This window comes from Gymnodraco acuticeps, unplaced genomic scaffold, assembly GCF_902827175.1.
Source record: "Gymnodraco acuticeps unplaced genomic scaffold, fGymAcu1.1, whole genome shotgun sequence".
Classification (NCBI taxonomy): Eukaryota; Metazoa; Chordata; class Actinopteri; order Perciformes; family Bathydraconidae; genus Gymnodraco; species Gymnodraco acuticeps.
In genome coordinates this window covers 2,060,988-2,075,748 of record NW_022992351.1, presented here as the reverse complement: position 1 = coordinate 2,075,748, position 14,761 = coordinate 2,060,988, and the positions used below count along the sequence as shown (strand labels likewise).

Below are 14,761 nucleotides of genomic sequence, written 5' to 3'. Positions count from 1 at the left end.
GAATTATGTTTCGTGCTTTTGTGTGCACATCTAAATCATTAGGACGATGCTGGAAATATCAGTTAAGGCTGTATGCCGTCTTCCAGATGAAGACGCATTTACATCGTTATTCTGTACAACAGTACAAGGGAGTGCCCTGGGTTAACGCAGCAGGAGCAGGTAATCTCGCGAGATCCACATTATCCTACCACTCGCTAGTGCAAGATGGAGAAGCAAATGTAACACGCATTCGAGGTAAGCGTTAAGACTTATTCCACAGTATTGACGTGTGTTTTTGCTATCTGTTTCATACATTTCACTTCCTTAACAACTACCATCAATAATTCACACCCGTCACTGCCATCCGAGTCCACAAAACTAGTGGGTTTTAATTGTAAAGTACGGATCCTCTGCTATGTAAACCGCCATTTTTAATTTAGCCATGATCCCACTGATAGAGCATTGTGCGGAGCAAGGCTAGCTAGTTAGCTCGTGCGAAACACGCAAATATACACGACTTACACATACACACACACTTATGTTCACGGTGTGTGGGTATGTGCCCCTCTGTACAAGTCAAAGCGGTACCCTCGTCCAATGCCTACTCCCTTTCCTCGGGAATGATGGTACAATCAAATAAAAGGTGTTTTAGTTTGCAGATATGGCTTAATCTGCCAACGTTAGCCATCAAAGTAACTAACAGTAGCAGTTTAAGCTAACGGGTAACCTAGCTAACGTCATCTAAATAGCTTTTAACTTTGCTAACGATAGCACCGCCATTGATTTAACTGCGTAACGTTGGGTGGCTACCTCAATAACATTGACACACAATGTGAGTTCTTTTTACACGGTCACAACTAAGCTAACCAACTAGTGAGTAATACACGAGTTAGGAAATGTGGTAACGTTACTCAGACTAAGCTAACGTAAGCTAATGTTATCTTTCACGGAGCGTTGTTATTTGTGGATGTTATAATTCAGGGATTTGGTACATGTATTGACTCGGTAAGCATTACAATGTCAAAAATGCTTACAAATAGTGACGCACATGACATTTACATTTATATGAAAAAAAGTAGTGATGCATCGCAGTGAAATCAGCCAAAAATTATTTGTATGTAAATCTGTCACCATCCGCTTTGGTCCTTGTCTTCCTATCACTCAGTGACCATTGCGATGACATGACAACAAAAGGCGTGAACTTGTTGCTAGGAATGCTGCATACTGTGTTGGTTTATCCTGTAAATACTGGCTGAGTGTATTCATTCATAGCAGTCTTAGGGTAGCTAGCAGAAAGGGGACCTTTTAATGTTTGTCTAAGAATGTACCCAATATATGGGGCACCTAAATTAATTGTATGTATGTATATCTGGCTTGTTCATAAGACATTCTGAATTTAACAATCAGTTCGCTTGAGAAGCCATATCAAAGAAAAGTGTTAGTTGGGATTTGAAAGTGTCAATGGCAACATATTAACAATATGTAACTGATTACAAGTTACACTTTAAACTTTAAACTTACTTATCAGTCATCATTATCAGAGTATTTCTTAATGTGGTTGGTTTGAAAGTTACTTTTTATTTTCACCAGCGTTGTTTGGTGTGTACACCTGTCAGTAAAGGTGTTTTGCCTATGACCAAGTTTATTGGATTTTCTTTTATATCTGATCAGATTTTTCTTTGGTTTCAGATAGTTATAAGACACTGCAAAGCAAGCTGAGGATGAGGGTGGTCAAACTATTGAACCAAAGCAGTTTCTGGTATGTAGGCTACTGCTAACTTTTTTTACTGTTTATATACTGAAGTGTTTTTCTGAATTGTTTCCACACAAGAAGTTGCACTGAAATTGGGTATATCAGAAATATTGTTTTCAGTAACGACATTTTAAATTATTCACATCCATTAAAAATAATGAATGATTGTAAAGCTTATTTTATTTCTATCATTCCATTTTACAATGTGAACTTGTATTCCTCTTTGTGTGTTCTTTATCCATCCAATGTGTCAGCTGTGGTTAGTGGTTAGTTGTAGTACAAAATGGTGTCAAATTTGAAAATAAATGCATTTTGTCAAGGAATTAATCAAACACAATATTTTACAGAAAGAGTAAACATTCTGTGGATTATTTGTTTTACTGCTACTGAATGCAATTGATCATCAAGTGCATCAAATTGCATGAAGATGGCCTTTTTGACATAATTACCATATTCCTTCCAATATTGTAATTAACGGCTTGCATTACATTCCTGAACTTGTAACAACTCAAAGTGTGAATACAGTTTTTTTTCTGAGGCTCTAGTGAATCACATACTTAAGGGACTGTTGTGGAAATAGTGTTAAGATATTATGTAATCTACAGCGGTAAACATTACGTTAATGGGTTACCACCATTCATTAATAAACTTTTTCTACCATCATGATGTCAAGTAATTTTCAACTTTGTCCTAGTTTTTTTTTTAAAACACGGCTTTGAATGTGTGTTTTACTCATAATTTAAATTTTGGGGGCAATATTAGTGATCTTGTCCACCAAATGAAACGGCTGCTATTTAAAATGTCAAAATGTACAGGCCGATTCAAGTATTGTGCATAAGCGTAATGCCAAGTTGAGATGGGCATTATAAGTCTATTGCATTTGATGCTTACCAAACATAACTGAAGAATTATCAACAGTAAACTTAATAGTTACCAGTGCCATCATTAGGAAGCTTTAATCAGTTTATTGTTGGCTTGTTAAGTCACCATATGTCCTCCAGTTTGAGTAAATATGCTGTTAATGTGGGCTTCCATTTGAATGATTTTATCAATACTGCTGCTGTGTTGATGCATTGTTTAATTACTCAGTTTTTGGTGGTTCCTTGTTCACTATCATGTATACGTTTTACCACAATAAGTTGCATGTGTATTACTTGTGATGCACGTAGAAAATGCATGTTCCCATGGTGATGTTGGCATTTCTGCACCTAATAGATTTAGATGACAATTACGAAGAAATATGAAGTCATTTTTAACTGTATTATCGTGTTTTTGGTCGTTTGCTTAGGTTGTTGTCAGTTGGAGACCTGTGTTAATCATACATGTTAAATACTGCATAAAATAGTGAGGTGTTGCGTATCATTTAGGGCCAGATGCCCTAACGTAACATGCACTGCATCGATAAACAGTGGCTACTCATTCCCTGTCGTAACGTTATTCACTTTTTGCACACTACCCAGAGTCATGATGACTGTGCCAACAGCTAGTGCCTATGTGCTATGGAAACAAGCGCGGATACTCTGAAAAATATTTTTAACGGAGGGATGAACACACTCCTTTAGATAGTCAATAGCCGGTAGTCAATTTGCCTGAACGAAAACAGAAAATAAAACTAGCAGGATCACGTTGTACCCGTCCGACAATGATTCAGCGAGTTATTATGCGTTTCTGCTTGCTATTCAACTAACGGCAGCTAGCTTGCTAGCTAGCGCGTGCTACGACTGTCTAGCCGAGAACCCGGGTAAGAGCCTTTACAAAGTAATGATACCTGCTTCAACGTTCTAGACACACACCAATCTGCCTGTCGCTGGTGAACGAATAGTGTTTACTGTTTCGTTTTTACTTGAAGCAGGGATGGTGCAAGAGTGGTGAGTGCGGGCTTATTTTGAGGCCTGTGCAGCCCCGACCTAAATTAGTTAAGAGTCAGCTCAGGACAGCATGGTGCATTTGTGAGATCTGAATTGACAGCTGTGGAACAAATGGTGAACACGGCTTGAATGTTGGTTAGCCACATTGTATGTGTCTATCGTTGTGCACTCATGCATTGTTTGTGACTTTGTTACGTTTTATATTTGGTCGTATGCAAATGCTTTAAAGTATTTCGAGAGAGAATCGTTTGCTAACGTTACCGGTAGCTCAGTGTTAGCTGACAGGGGCTAACGTTCACTCCGTAGCAAACGTTACTGATCGTTTCTTTGGCACGTTGAATATCCCAACGGTTTTTTTGGTAAGACATTTTGTTAGCTAGTGACCAAGGAAACCGATTTTGTCTGTGACTACGGACGGCAGACAATCATGTATGTAGTGACTTGTTAACAATAGGTAAATAACGTTATGCTGTTAGCAGGTTGACGTTAGCTATATGTTAGCTAGGTAGCTATAACTTAAACCTGTCAGCGTCAAGTCACTCGAGTTGGAGAAAGGAAAGCATAGAATGGGCAGTGAACTGTTTTAAAATATATATATATATATATATACAGCTCGTATCACATTTACGAGACACTTTAAACAATGGGTTTAGGACATAATATGGGGCCTCATCTGATTTAATTAACTTTGTGTCGTATGTTGCTTGTTAGCCACCAGCTAACGATCTGTCTCAGTCTGCGTTGTGAATATCATATGTAGATAACGATACGAAATGTGGTTATCACATTGTAACCAGTGATTGTCATCAGTCATCAGTGAGCTGATATGAGCTGATTTTTAAAGTAATATGCCAATATCCTAACCCTTGCTTATTGTCTGGGGGCTTTGTCATAATACCAGATTGGTTACTGATTGTGTAGTATTTGTTTCCCCACTAAGTACATCATGTATACATTTCCATTTATAGTCACAACAATAAAGTGTTACGCAACATTGTATGGATTGGATGCTCTCCAATTAATTGACAGCTACAGCTCTCTTGATAACCATTATTTATTTAAAATTGATGCATCTTAAAAGTTAAATAAAATTCTGTTTATTTGTGGAATAGTGGACACTGTGTAATTTGTTTTTTCCAATTTTTTTTGCAGGTAACCTGACTAGAACATGCTGTATTGCCAAATTATTCTCTGTAAGTACATTTCACAATTCAAGTTGTGTAGATATATATTTTTAGATGTTTGGATATTGTCTTATCTTTATAAATGATACATCTAAATAGTTCTGTATTATAATACATTGAAATTCAGTATCACAAGTATTTTTTCTGATGTTCATAAACATTTATCAACAGGAGCAACAAATAGAGATTATCGACAATGAAGGTCGACAGAAGCAAGTTAAAGAAAACTCCTACGGAAGCTGTGAGTATGCTTAATATTCGCTGTGTGTCCATTCCTGGCCACATTATTGCCTAATGAGACAAAGGAAAGCCGATTCCAAACTGTAAGGCATCTACTTACACTCAACTATGTTAACCCAATTATTTGTGTGCCTTGACACCTCTCAGTTTAGGGCGCAGAGTCACAGTTTGGCCCTGCTCATCAGAAGAACAAAAAAGTATTTTATGGCAGCAGGGTTATCCCCTACTTGGGGTTTCAAAAGAATTGGCCATAATTGTTTTGATGAATATAGATTTGAATTGTGTTTTTGGCCACACTCTTAGCAATAAATACATTGCATAATATCGGCCATTTTCAGATTTAGGCGTAGTTATTGGGGCTGCTAGACAGGTAGTTGAGCAGGCAGGGATTACAGACGCCAATGATGTTTGGGCATTCAGCTCTGGGGACAGACTTGCTATATGTCAGGGGTGCGACCAAGTATCACAGCCCTGTTAGGCTTCTTCTCTGGACTGCAGCCACACATTCAGGGAGGTTTTCAACATGAGGAGCAATAATCTTCAACCTCAATATCATGTTCATTTAATTGTAAGAAGCTAACATTTTGATTGCTATTAATTTTCCATTATATGAACTGAGTTCACTTAAGAGCATTGCTCAAGTGTGTTGATAGTTTTCTATATTCCTATGTGGTCAGTGCCCTAACAACTGACTAACCATTTTGTGCTCTTTTGGGACCAACAGCCTGCTGACTGCAGGATTCTAATAGAGAAGCTCAAGGCCTGCAATGATGAGCAACTATTGGTTGAACTGCAGCACATCAAGACCTGGAATATTGGCAAGGTAAGCCTCAAAGAAAAGAGGGTGTGGCATCTCCCTCAGTCTTTCTTTGGGAACCCTCTCTTAACAATACATTGGTTACATCAGGGTTCCTAGCTCAGTCAATTATTTTTGTTGAATATCGCAGACATGAGTGTTGTATTTTGGGAATATGATAGGCGGTGGGACATTTCTAAGACCATGTCTAAACTGTCTTTTTTCAAATGCAGGGCAGAGGTTAATGACAACAGCTTTATCGACATTTAAGGTCTACTGATCACATAGAATAACATTTTAAAGCATATACAGGGGAGTGGTTTTCAGCAGTTTTATTTAAACATTGTTGCTTCATGTCACAACTGTAAAATCTATTTACTGTAACCATTTGAACAAAAAAAAGAAAACAAGCCAACTGGGATACACATTATTGTGTGGCATTTTACAGTAGATAATAGAAATTCATCCATTCCAAAATCCTTCCTTATTGGAAATAAGCCCCCTCTAAGGATATTAAAGCATACTATTTACTTGATTGATCTCTGAAGGTTCCTTGTTTGTCTCCAACAGTGTGAGCTGTACCACTGGGTGGATCTACTGGACCGCTTTGATGGCATTCTGTGTGATGCAGGCCAAACGGTGGAGAATATGTCATGGCTGCTGGTGTGTGACCGTCCTGACAACGGACAGCTCAAAGCCCTGCTTTTGGCAGTGCTCAACTTTACAGCCCTGCTCATTGAGTATAGCTTCTCTAGGCACCTCTACAGCTCCATAGAGGTAGGCTTGAGTGTAGTACACTCACCACTATTGTTGATTTTTCTAGACTGCATATGTCACAAAGAAAACAATAAGCAGCTCCCTAACTTTAACCCTCTTTTTATCTTACAGCACTTAACCACCTTGTTAGCGTCATGTGACATGCAGGTGGTCCTGTCTGTGCTGAACCTGCTCTATGTGTTCAGTAAGCGCTCAAACTACATCACAAGACTAGGATCCGACAAAAGGACGCCTCTACTGGCCCGTCTGCAACACCTGGCTGAGGTCTAGTGAATGCCATTGTTTTCCTATTTCCAAAGTTCTTGCTGTCCCTCAAGAGAAAGAGCTGTATTGTTTATATTCTCTTTGTTGTCTTCTGTAGAGCTGGGGAGGAAAGGAGAATGGCTTTGGCCTGGCTGAGTGCTGCAGGGATCTGCTTATGACGGTAAGAATTTTTAATAAGTGATGTTTAATAACTATCTATAAATACCTAAAGATATGTGGCTATTAGTATAATGTTTTATTATAACAGGCAAATTAACCACTCTTTTGAAACAATCTTCCCTTTTGATGCTGCCTCCTGATGATACATGAGCAGAAATACCCACCCAGTGCCACCACACTGCACTTTGAGTTTTATGCTGAACCGGGCCCTGAGGTCAAAGTAGAGAAAAAGGTAAACCATGACAATCATTAATGCAATCACTATGTCATTAAAACTATATTTGTGTCGTTTGGGATATTTTGTTGAAGACTCAACTTCCTACTAAACTTTTCTGAACCTCTTTTTTTTTTTTTTTAACCAGACGAGTAGTAATACACTACACTATATACACATCGAGCAGCTTGACAAGGTACAGTCAGATACGAATTGTGTCATTACCAGTTGATTAATAATACCTTGGGGTCTCCATCTTACACATGTTATGTGTCTCAGATTTCAGAGAGCCCATCTGAGATTATGGAGTCGCTGACGGTGATGTACAACATCCCAAAAGACAAGCAGACGCTGCTGTTCACACACATTCGTCTGGCCCATGGTTTCTCAAATCACAAGAAGAGATTGCAGGCTGTGCAGGCCCGTCTACATGCCATCTCTATACTGGGTGAGTAAAAGTCATCTGAAGATAAAGCGACAAATGGTTTTGTTCCAAGTTTTAACTTCTGACGTTTTCTGTTTCCTTGCAGTGTATTCAAACGCACTCCAAGAGTCAGCCAACAGTATTCTATATAATGGCTTGATAGAGGAGCTGGTGGATGTATTACAGATTACAGATAAACAGCTCGTGGTAAGAAAGTAGTTTGCTTTTGCTGCTTAATGACAATGTTACTTCACTAAATTCCACATTAGCAGTTACATTATATTTGTAAAATGACATCAGATATCTTTTGCTTTGTCAGACTTTTCTTAATGTGTGTATTCTCTATTGTCTAATGCAGAACTATCTTCAAGGTCTTTCATTTTCAGTTATGTCAAAGTGAGACTGAAATGTATTTTGTTCTTTAGGATATCAAGGCAGCATCTTTGCGCACTTTAACTTCGATTGTCCATCTGGAGAGAACACCCAAGCTTTCCAACATCATCGACTGCACTGGCACTGCCTCCTACCATGGCTTCCTGCCAGTGTTGGTGCGCAACTGTATTCAAGCAATGATCGGTGAGAACAGTTAAGTGTGTGACACAAAATCAAAATAGGACAATTCAAATGGAAGCTTGGTTGGTAACTTTTGAATTTGACTTTGGTAGATCCTCTGATGGAACCCTACCCGCACCAGTTTGCCACTGCACTCTTCTCATTCCTCTACCACTTGGCTAGCTATGATGCTGGAGGGGAAGCCCTTGTGTCCTGTGGCATGATGGAAGCTCTCCTGAAGGTATGTCCTGGTCCTATGGATTCTAAATGACCAAATAAAGTTGTTTTTTGTTTAATTAAGTCTTCCCTTTTAATGATCCTTTGTAGGTTATCAAGTTTCTTGGTGATGAACAGGACCAGATTACCTTTGTGACACGAGCAGTGCGGGTCGTGGACCTCATTACCAATCTTGACATGGCTGCCTTTCAGTCCCACAGCGGCCTTACCATTTTCATCTCTAGGCTAGAGGTGGGTTATGCATTTTGGATTTTCATTCGTGACACAACAGCATTCCACTAGAGAATCCCTGAAACGTCTGCCAAAGATGTGGTCTCACTCATTCTTCCATCTTTCTCTCGATCTCTACGCAGCATGAGGTAGACCTGTCGAGGAAAGAGTGCCCTTTCGTCATCAAGCCAAAGATGCAGAGGCCCAGTACAACTGTCGAGTCTGAGGACATGGAAACAGACACGGAGAGTAAGCTATTCATTCCTAATATCTATGCAATGTTCTCACAGTTATAAATGATTAAGTCTATTCTAAAACTTCTAGGCCATTAGTCTTGTGCCAAGTTAGAATAGATTATGAAGATTCTCCTGGCTGTTGTTGATTTGCATTAACATTATGATTTCTTACAGTGTCAGAAGTTGCCATGGATAGCAGCCCTGGACCATCCACATCTTCTGGTTCCAGATCAGAAACGGACCAGAAAGCACAGGGAAGTGCTGTCAACGCACCTCGTCCAGGTAAATACAGTAAACGCGCACAAACAATTACAAAAACACTTTCCACTAATGTGCTCTATAATCACCATGACACTCTATGTCTCTCTAGGTGTGCAGTGTATCCCCCAGAGGGCAGCCCTGTTAAAGTCAATGCTAAATTTCTTGAAGAAAGCCATCCAGGACCCTGCCTTTTCTGATGGTATTCGCCACGGTGAGTCATTGGCATCCTCTTACTTGTTCTATAGGCTCAAGCCTTGTGTACATCTTATTTATGCATGGTAAACAGATTAAAAAAACAGTTGCCTTTAAGATCTAATATTTCATTATGCAAATGTTGATTTCTAACTTGTCTATGTGCGATCTCTTTCTCTCCAGTAATGGATGGGTCCTTGCCTACCTCACTCAAGCACATCATCAGTAATGCAGAGTATTATGGCCCTTCACTGTTCCTCTTAGGTGAGTTCACAGTAGCGCTTCAGAAAAGCTCTTTAACTGCTCTTCTGACTCAGAAGTTAAAAAGTGTTCTCACTTGACTCGGGAGATGCAAAGTCATATTAAACTTGGTGTCAACTGGAGAAGTGAATTGAATGTTTTGACATGTCATTGTTGGCATTGTTTTGGATTATAATCTCTTTTTTAAATGTTTCTGGTCTGTCCTTCTGGTTTATAGCGACGGAGGTTGTGACGGTGTTTGTGTTCCAGGAGCCATCCCTGCTCTCCTCCCTGCAGGATAATGGTCTCACTGATGTCATGCTGCATGCCCTTCTCATCAAAGACGTGAGTTTCCTCCACTGCCCCTGTGTGCTACATGTTCTGCCCGTTTCCTCCTTTTTTCTTGTCTCTTGCTGTTCTTGAGTTAAATTTCATTATTGTCTGTCTATTTTTCTTTCTCTGTCGAACCGCCTGTACTGAATTTGATATCTGAAATTGTTAGTTAAGTTGAAATACTTCCGATTTGTGTGGTTCATTGGCTGACCCAGGTTATGGTATGTTGTTTCAACGACCTAATCATCCTGTTATGTGAAGAAGGGTCACAATGAGAGCCTGCATGTTGATGTTTAGGTCTTTAACGGGGAAAGTGGAAATTAGCTCATTCTCACTTCCCCCTATTACATCGTTTTTTTTTGATTTTGTTTATTTACTCTAATTGCATATTCATCAGATCTCTTTTTTCCAGGTTCCTGCTACCCGTGAGGTGTTGGGTTCTCTTCCCAATGTGTTCAGTGCCCTGTGCCTGAATGCAAGAGGCCTGGGCTCCTTTGTTCAGTGCCAGCCATTTGAGCGCCTCTTCAAAGTGCTTTTGTCCCCTGACTACCTGCCTGCCATGCGACGGCGACGTAGCTCGGACCCATTGGGTGAGTCAGACTCTCTGTTCTCTGTTTGGATGCATTCACACCGAATCAGGCACATTCAAGGAAAACGAAAGTTAGCCCACATTCAAATTAATTGGCGTTTTAGTTTTGGTGCTCAATGGGCCCTTAAAGTGACGCTCCCACACCACTGCTGTTAACCGCAATGCCTGATTTAATGTGAACGCATCCTCATTCAGTTGTTTACCCTTGGAACCTGCTTAATTGGAGGACATGTTATAATAATATAATGTTTCTTAACTTCAGGTGACACTGCATCCAACTTGGGCAGTGCTGTGGATGAGCTCATGAGGCACCAACCAACTTTGAAGACTGATGCTACTACTGCCATTATAAAGGTAGTGTACCTTCATTTACAAGAAAATCTTTTGGCAAATGTTTTGTGGACGAGTTATTAAAGCTAAACCTTTGTTACAGTTACTGGAGGAGATCTGCAACCTAGGTCGAGCCCCTGAGTACATCTGCCAGAAACCGTCTATCCAGAAAGCCGATGGCACTGTGGCGGTGCCCCCAGCGCGCTCCAGCCATGCTGCTGAAGAAGCCTCAAGTGAGGATGAAGAAGAAGAGGAGGCCCTCCACACTTTCAGCCAGCAGCAGGGGGAACCAGAGAGCACCAGACAGTCAGTGCCACTTGAACTGTATGACGCTGAGTTCATATCACACTAGAATAGAAAAACAAGTCTTTACAGACTTCGGTTTTTGTTCAAGTCAATCGACTACATTTCAAATACTGTAGTTGGTAGTCATTTTCATTATATTCATTTTTGTTTGCAGGGTGGTTGGCACTGAAGAGCGGATACCTATTCCTCTGATGGACTATATCCTGAATGTGGTGAGTGTGGATTCTTGGACCGTTCAGTATGGTTCTGATCATATTGTGAGATACTCCCCCTGTGAAGCAGAGCTCGCCTCATTTCAGTCAGTCACTGATTTGTGATGCATGTGTCTTCTAGATGAAGTTTGTGGAATCCATTCTAAGCAACAACACCACAGACGACCACTGTCAGGAGTTTGTCAACCAGAAGGGTCTGCTACCTCTGGTTTCTATTCTGGGCCTTCCCAACTTGCCCATAGACTTCCCTACGTCTGCTGCCTGCCAGGCTGTGGCTGGGGTCTGCAAGTCTATACTGGTGAGCACAAAGGATACATCACTGTTGTGACTTTTGTATTCATTGTATATATTAATCAGGAACTTCAACATGAAATTGATGAGGAAAATGAAAAATCAGTTGGCTGAATTGAGACTAAGGCGTTTCCCTTAATGTCTCCCCCCTTAGACTCTCTCTCATGAGCCTAAGGTACTCCAGGAAGGCCTTTGTCAACTGGACAGTATCCTGTCGTCTCTGGAGCCACTCCATCGACCAATCGAGGTGCCGGGTGGTTCTGTGCTTCTCAGAGAACTGGCTAACGCGGGCCATGTCACCGATGCAACGTTGTCTGCCCGTGCAACACCACTACTCCATGCTCTTACTGCAGCACATGCCTACATCCTCATGTTTGTGCATACTTGCAGAGTAGGACAGGTAAATACGGGTGCATTTCCTATGCAACCAGAATTGATAACCCCTCAACCAACCTTGTAGAGAAATGTTATCGTTTATGACCAAAGATTAAAAACAAAGTTCTGTATGTTAAAGTTGTGAACAATAAAGCATGCAGAGGGGTTATTTTTTAAAGGCCCGGTTTTTCATAGAATTTAGAGAACTATTTTACATTTTTTCAAGCTATGGAGGTTTTTCTTCAATTGTACTGTTTCAGAATGGTTCAGTAGATTTACAGGTTTCTGTTCTCTTTCCAAACAGAGTGAGATCAGAGCTATCTCAGTCAACCAGTGGGGATCCCAGCTGGGCTTGAGTGTTCTCAACAAGCTCAGTCAGCTCTACTGCTCTCTGGTGTGGGAGAGCACCGTGCTGCTGTCCCTTTGCACGCCCAACAGGTACATCTCTTGTCCTTTTAGCCCCTTTCTTTAAAAGTTAGATCCACTGTGACTCTAACACCTCCTGCTTGTGCTCAACAGTCTGCCTCCAGGATGTGAGTTCGGCCAGGCTGACATGCAGAAACTGGTGCCCAAAGACGAGAAGCCATCGAGCAGCACTGCAACAACTGCAGCTTCTGGTTCCAGGAGAACCGGTAATTTAATCATTTCACTTTGTTCATCAAATTCCACCATGTCCCTGGAACACAACTTCAATCTCCTCCTCCTACCTATCCAGCAGATTCTGAGGCGGTGACGGTGGATTCATCAGCCGGTGGGCTGTTGGAAGGCATGGGTCTAGATGGGGACACCTTGGCTCCCATGGAGACGGACGAACCCACTGCAACGGACCCTAAGGCCAAGTCAAAACTTACCCCAGCTATGGCCACCCGCATTAAACAGATTAAACCACTCCTCTCTGGTAAGATACATTCTTTCAAACACAATCACATTTTGTTTCAGTTTATAAATTAACAGATACATCTTCAATATCAGAATGTCTTAAATTGCCTTAAATCCCCATGAGGTCGCTCACTAACTTTTTGTGTATTTCCAGCTTCATCTCGATTAGGCCGGGCTCTGGCTGAGCTCTTTGGCCTGCTGGTGAAGCTGTGTGTGGGGTCTCCAGTGCGCCAGCGTCGCTCCCACCATGCCACGAGCACAGGAACCACCCCCACGCCTGCTGCCCGGGCCACTGCCTCTGCCCTGACCAAGCTCCTCACCAAGGGTCTGAGTTGGCAGCCACCACCCTACACACCCACCCCTCGTTTTAGGTAAGAGCCCTTTGTATTAACTTAACACCGTTTTTCATTGTTAAATGAGCTTGGCACACAGAGCTGACCTTTATATGTTTTTTGTTTTGTCTGGCAGGCTGACCTTCTTCATCTGCTCAGTGGGCTTCACATCCCCCATGCTGTTTGATGAGAGGAAGTACCCCTACCACCTTATGCTGCAGAAGTTCTTCTGCTCTGGAGGTCATGATGCCTTATTTGAGTAAGTCCCTTGATGTAGTGCATATAATAGTCAAAAACACATTTTATTATTCATGTGCTTGCTTAAGTCCACAACATACGATTGTGTATTTTAAACAGGAGTTTTGATTTGCTTTTGTGCAGGACATTTAACTGGGCTCTATCGATGGCTGGAAAGGTGCCTGTCACTGAGGGTCTGGAACATACTGATCTACCCGATGGAACAGGGGAGTTTCTGGATGCCTGGTTAATGCTTGTGGAGAAGATGGTGAACCCGAGCACTGTGCTGGACTCACCCCATTCCCTGCCAGCTAAAATGCCTGGAGTCACACCCACCATGCCCCAGTTCAGCGCCCTTCGGTTCCTCATAGTCACACAAAAGGTAAGTTTCCACTTGCTTGATCATTCAAATTATTATTTTGCTGCTTGCAGATAAAATAGATCAAACTTGAGGTTGATGTGAACTCAAGTTACATAATGCAGGAAAAACCAGGGAAATGGGAAAGATGGACTCTCTAAGATACCCCCCTGCTCCCTTTAAAAAAAAAAAAAAAAGGTTGTTCTCTATTGTCGTTTGCATACCATAGCTGCGTTCACACCGGAGTACTTTTCCCACAATAGTTCACCAGAACTACGATATATTTGCGTTCCCACCAAAAAGCCCCAGGAACTAAATTAGTTCATGAGAACCTTTTTGCCCCCTTTTCAGTCCCTGCTAAAGAGCAGGGACTTTCGTGGGAGAAAAAGGTTCCTATGTCTGATTGGCTGGGCGGATTGCAAACCACGCCCCGTAAAACTCCCAAAAGGTTTTTTGAAGCCGCCATTTTATTATCCTCGCATTAGCATTAGCATTAGCCCAGCGCAGAAACGCAGAGAAACTAACTTATGGCAACACAAAATAAAACATGGGAGCGGTGGAGATGAGGAGGTGTCGGCGTTCTGGCGATTTACTCGGAAGGCTTCAGTAGAAGCTGCTGGGAGTCCCAGCAGCTTCTACTGAAGCCAGTCCCCAACTCCGGGGACTTCCGACCGGGGACTTCCGACCGGGGACTTTGGGCGGCAGTATACGCCGTGAAGTGGTTTGCGGCCTGCCAGTAAACCCAAAGCAGAAGAAGAAGAAGTGACGTCAGCGGCTTCATTTGCCTAATCCACCCCCAGGGACTTTTTCCAGTGTGAACCCGATCTGTACTTAGTTCATGAGAACTAAAGAGTTCTGATGAACTAAAGTGGGAAAGTACTGCAGTGTGACTGCGCCTCATGTCGAGTAAAGCAGCGGTCCCCAACCTTTTTT

General features: G+C 41.6%; 1 protein-coding gene across 11 annotated transcripts in view; it reads left to right on the top strand.

The window, feature by feature from the left end:
- Positions 1-143: 143 nt before the first annotated feature.
- Positions 144-14,761, top strand: part of huwe1 (HECT, UBA and WWE domain containing E3 ubiquitin protein ligase 1) — a 37,192-nt gene continuing 22,574 nt past the window's right edge. For 4 of the 11 annotated variants that reach the window (XM_034208916.1, XM_034208918.1, XM_034208913.1 and 1 more), the window contains exons 1-32: positions 163-234; positions 1,669-1,738; positions 4,753-4,793; positions 4,956-5,025; positions 5,749-5,847; positions 6,391-6,597; positions 6,709-6,861; positions 6,959-7,021; positions 7,175-7,252; positions 7,383-7,430; positions 7,514-7,682; positions 7,765-7,865; positions 8,084-8,243; positions 8,324-8,451; positions 8,538-8,678; positions 8,801-8,906; positions 9,068-9,175; positions 9,264-9,365; positions 9,530-9,610; positions 9,825-9,931; positions 10,332-10,509; positions 10,771-10,862; positions 10,942-11,162; positions 11,299-11,356; positions 11,478-11,654; positions 11,802-12,047; positions 12,327-12,460; positions 12,542-12,654; positions 12,738-12,920; positions 13,056-13,272; positions 13,370-13,492; positions 13,615-13,852. In XM_034208916.1, coding sequence (XP_034064807.1) covers positions 4,981-5,025; positions 5,749-5,847; positions 6,391-6,597; positions 6,709-6,861; positions 6,959-7,021; positions 7,175-7,252; positions 7,383-7,430; positions 7,514-7,682; positions 7,765-7,865; positions 8,084-8,243; positions 8,324-8,451; positions 8,538-8,678; positions 8,801-8,906; positions 9,068-9,175; positions 9,264-9,365; positions 9,530-9,610; positions 9,825-9,931; positions 10,332-10,509; positions 10,771-10,862; positions 10,942-11,162; positions 11,299-11,356; positions 11,478-11,654; positions 11,802-12,047; positions 12,327-12,460; positions 12,542-12,654; positions 12,738-12,920; positions 13,056-13,272; positions 13,370-13,492; positions 13,615-13,852 — 3,876 coding nt within the window. In that variant the 5' untranslated portion in view covers positions 163-234; positions 1,669-1,738; positions 4,753-4,793; positions 4,956-4,980. Of the gene's footprint in view, positions 235-1,668; positions 1,739-3,191; positions 3,474-4,752; positions 4,794-4,955; positions 5,026-5,748; positions 5,848-6,390; positions 6,598-6,708; positions 6,862-6,958; positions 7,022-7,174; positions 7,253-7,382; positions 7,431-7,513; positions 7,683-7,764; positions 7,866-8,083; positions 8,244-8,323; positions 8,452-8,537; positions 8,679-8,800; positions 8,907-9,067; positions 9,176-9,263; positions 9,366-9,529; positions 9,611-9,824; positions 9,932-10,331; positions 10,510-10,770; positions 10,863-10,941; positions 11,163-11,298; positions 11,357-11,477; positions 11,655-11,801; positions 12,048-12,326; positions 12,461-12,541; positions 12,655-12,737; positions 12,921-13,055; positions 13,273-13,369; positions 13,493-13,614; positions 13,853-14,761 lie in introns of those variants that run through there. The other 7 variants (XM_034208919.1, XM_034208912.1, XM_034208917.1 and 4 more) reach the window with 7 other exon arrangements.